This window comes from Octodon degus, unplaced genomic scaffold (genome assembly GCF_000260255.1).
Source record: "Octodon degus isolate 3935 unplaced genomic scaffold, OctDeg1.0 scaffold00077, whole genome shotgun sequence".
NCBI lineage: Eukaryota > Metazoa > Chordata > Mammalia > Rodentia > Octodontidae > Octodon > Octodon degus.
In genome coordinates this window covers 10,927,373-10,931,100 of record NW_004524653.1, presented here as the reverse complement: position 1 = coordinate 10,931,100, position 3,728 = coordinate 10,927,373, and the positions used below count along the sequence as shown (strand labels likewise).

The following is a 3,728-nucleotide window of genomic DNA, read 5'->3' as shown; positions in this document are numbered from 1 at the left end:
TAGGCTATAGTGTCTGGGAATACACACAGAGAGCCAGACCCTAAAAAGCAGTGAAGCAATGATGAAAAAAGAGAGTGTAGTTAACGTGGGGCGGGATAGTGGTAGTTATGGTCAGGAAAGGGCACAGCAGGGCTTCTGGGGTCCTGGCTGGTAATTACTAGAGTATTTATTTTATCATTTATTTGTTAGCTGGACATTTTTAGTCTTAGTCTCTGCACTTTTGTTTGTGCACAGCACGCTGTACCAGGGATCGAACCCGGGTCCTTGTGCTTGCCAAGCAGGTGTGTAGACTGCCTAGCTATCTCCCTGGCCTGAGCTGGGCCTCTTGGTGCTGGTGGTGGGGCTGCCTGGCAGGCTCTGCCCATCCGGCTCTGTCTGGGCTGAGACACGGGGCCTCCATGATGCTGTGCACTCAGCTAAGGGATTGGATTCCCTTATCTCACGGGGGTCAGTCCCCTGTGGCGGGGCCTAATGTGAGAGCAGCAGACCTCAAGTAATGACTCGCCTGATAGGAATCAGTCCAGCTCCCAGAGGCATTTAGTCTCTGCCAGCCTCAGCGGCTTCCCCGGCAGCAGTGGCGCGGCAGTGGCCCGAGCCAGAGAACCAGGGGCTGGCTGGTCTGATGGGGAGGTGGGCCCTGGGCCACAGAAGCCCCGGATGCCCTGCTGTGCCAGGAGAGGCAGGGGGTGGAGAGACATCCTGATTCAGGAGCACAGGCTCCGCCCTCCAGGCTCAGAGGAAGAGGGATGCCCTGGCCCTCAGGGTCAGTCTCTAGCTAGGCACAGTCATGCCGGCCTGGGTGTGGTGGTTACTGCCTCGGTCCCCTATCCCTACAGAGCTGCACCCTGACACACATTTTTCTTGTCAAGTGTGGGTCTGGGACACCTGCCTGTGGCTGTGCAAGCTTGCAGGGCTGGAGAGGTGTGTGCTCACCTCTACAGGAAGAGAGGGAAGGTGGGAGGGCCTTCCTCTGCAGGAGGCCTGGCTGGAGGAGGGCTGAGGTGAGTGGACACCCTGAGTGGGCAGACAACAGCAGACCATGGGAGTCTGTCTTCAGTGAGAAGCTTGAGGGGTGCTGGGCCTGTGGGGTGCTTGAGAGGGCAAACAGACCAACACACACATGTGGCCTTGCTCTTGGCTTTTTTTTTGGTGGAGCCGGGGCTTGAACTCAGGCTCTTGTGCTTGACAGGGAAGCACTTATTCAACTGAGCTATCTCCCCATCCCTGTGGCCTTGCTCTTGAGAGGCCTCACTCACTCTGTGGGAAGCGAGGTGGGTTGTCGTTGACATCGGTGACCACAATGGTGACGGTGGTGGAGCCTGACAGGCCACCCAGCTGCCCCGCCATGTCTGTGGCCTGAATCACCACCTCGTAGCGCTCCTGGCTCTCCCGGTCAAGGTCAGGCACAGCGGTCCGGATCACGCCTGTGGGTGAGAAGGGATAAGGGTGGGCAGGTGGAGGGGTTTGGGGAGTTGAGGGAGGATAGGAGAGTAAGGGACAAGAAACCTGCCCCTGAGCCCAGCCTCTGAGGGGACCCGACACCCCTGCCGAGCTGCAGGCTGGCTGGCTCGAGCTGGGGAGGAGGTGGATGATGCAGAAGACACTGCGTCATGGTCTGATAGAGCCCAGTGGTCACCAGATGCTCATGGCGGTCACTCACAGAGGTGACCCACACATGCCTGTGCACATGCGTGTACTCACACTCAGATGCACTCTTCGGTGCACACATGCAGTTCACACTCCTATTCATGCATGTACACACTCACATAACTGTCACACACCCTGCCAAGCATGCAGCCCCTCCCACACACACCCAGGACACTCACGCACAGAGTGGTGCCCACTGTCACACGCTGGCGCGTGTGCTCTCATACACACCCTCACAGACACGGACACAGCACAACAAGAGGAAGGACCAGCTAAAGGCTTACTAAGAAGAGGCCCGGGCAGTGAAACTTGGCACTGCGTGGCTCTGGGAGAGCCTGGCCTCTGTGGGATATGTCCCCGTCAGTAACAGTGTAGAGTAGGGTACGCAGTGGCAGCCCAGGGAGTGTCTGGTGAAGTGCACAGACGCACTTCCACACTCAGGTATGCTTGCCACAGTGTCACACTCATCTACCCATGATGTAGCCCACACACTTGCAGTCTACATGCAGAAGAACACACACAAAGGCACGCGCATGCGCACGTGCACGCTCAGCTGCCACCACACCTTCTTCTCCACTTGCCTCCCTCTCTATGATCGAATCATTCCCCAGCCTGGGACCCTCCCTGGCCCTTCCATGGCCCTGGGTCCTCGTCCAGGCACCTGCTAATCCAGGAAGAGACAGTCCTCCTAATGGCTGCTAATGGGAGTGGGGGTGGGGGCAGAACGGTGTGACTGCATGATTCATTCTGCCCAGGGAAGGGCAGGCTTCTTGTCTCTCTGCCAGAGGAAGAGAGTCAAGAGGGGAGGGGAAGTAGACAAGGTGTCCAGAGCCTCTCCCAACACCCACTCCAACCTGCCGAGCGCCAGGTGGTGACAGGTGGTGACCTGGGCCTGGACGCCAGGAGAAGTCATGCACCAGTAGCCCCATCATGCGCCCCATAAAGCCGAAGCTCCAAATCCCAGTGTCCCCAAAGAGTCCTTGGATTCCAATAAAGTTGATGGAACAGGAGGAGAGGCAGTAGTGTGTGTGTGTGTGTGTGTGTGTGTGTGTGTGTGTCTCAGGGGGCCCTAGGAGATTCATGGTCCTGCTTTGGGGGATCACATGGAGACACAGAACAAGCATTCTGTCTAATCCAGGGTCACATGGGTCCCCATCCATAGTCTTTTGGGGCTCCGCAGCAGGGACCCCTGTGCTCTACCCCATGCCATGGCTAGTTTTCTCACAGATGAAGGAGTGTGCAAAGCAAACTGCCTTGATTTCTTCCCCCCACACACAGTGTTTCACTATGTAGCCAAGCTGGCTTAGAACTCGCTTCTCAGCCTCCTGCGTGCTGGGATTACAGGCATGTGCTACCATGCCTGGCCCAGCAGACTGCTTTGAGATAAATCCTAGAGCTATCTTTTTTTTTTTTTTTTTCTTTTTTTTCCTGGCTATGTGATTTTGGAAAATATATCTTTATCCCTCTGAATCTCAGTTTCCTCATCTGTAAAATGAGGACAACCATAATACCTACTTAAAGAACAAGATTTTTCAAACTTGTTACAGGTAACACTTTGGGCAGTGTCATATTCTGGGGTGTGCGCGGCACGTGTGTGTCTGTGTGTGTGTATGTCATGTGCATATGTGCACATGTACATGTGTATGCACGTGTGCGTGCATGTGTGTGTGCGTGTTGGGGGCTGTTCCAAACATTTTTAGCCTCTATACTACAGGACAGTACATTCTGTACCCTGGGTTCCAAAAATGCCTCTAGACATTGCCAGATGGACCCTGGAGTGCAACTGCTTGACAATCAGCTAGAAAAACCACATATGATAATCACAATAACGAACATTTCTGTACACTTACTTGGTGCCTGACTTCATTCCAAGCACCTTAGGTGAACTGCTTCATTTAATCTTCTTAACTCCCAGTGTGAGGGAGGTCTGTGACTCAACCCATTTTATAGGTGAGGAGACAGTGGCATGGAGGGTCCAGGCACCTTGGGCAAGGCCACACACTAGAAAGCACCCAACCAGAGTTCAAAGAGGCACTCCAGCGTTAGAGTCCACATTCGGCTCTGCCCACAGGACCCAGTGA

General features: G+C 54.9%; 1 protein-coding gene across 1 annotated transcript in view; it reads right to left on the bottom strand.

Annotated features, from left to right (window-relative positions):
- The window catches only part of Cdh22 (cadherin 22), a 69,622-nt gene that overhangs the window by 35,828 nt on the left and 30,066 nt on the right, over nt 1–3,728 (bottom strand). Inside the window, exon 4 of the mRNA XM_004636079.1 lies at nt 1,257–1,424. Within this exon, the coding sequence (XP_004636136.1) occupies nt 1,257–1,424 (168 nt within the window). The remainder of the gene's footprint in view (nt 1–1,256; nt 1,425–3,728) is intronic.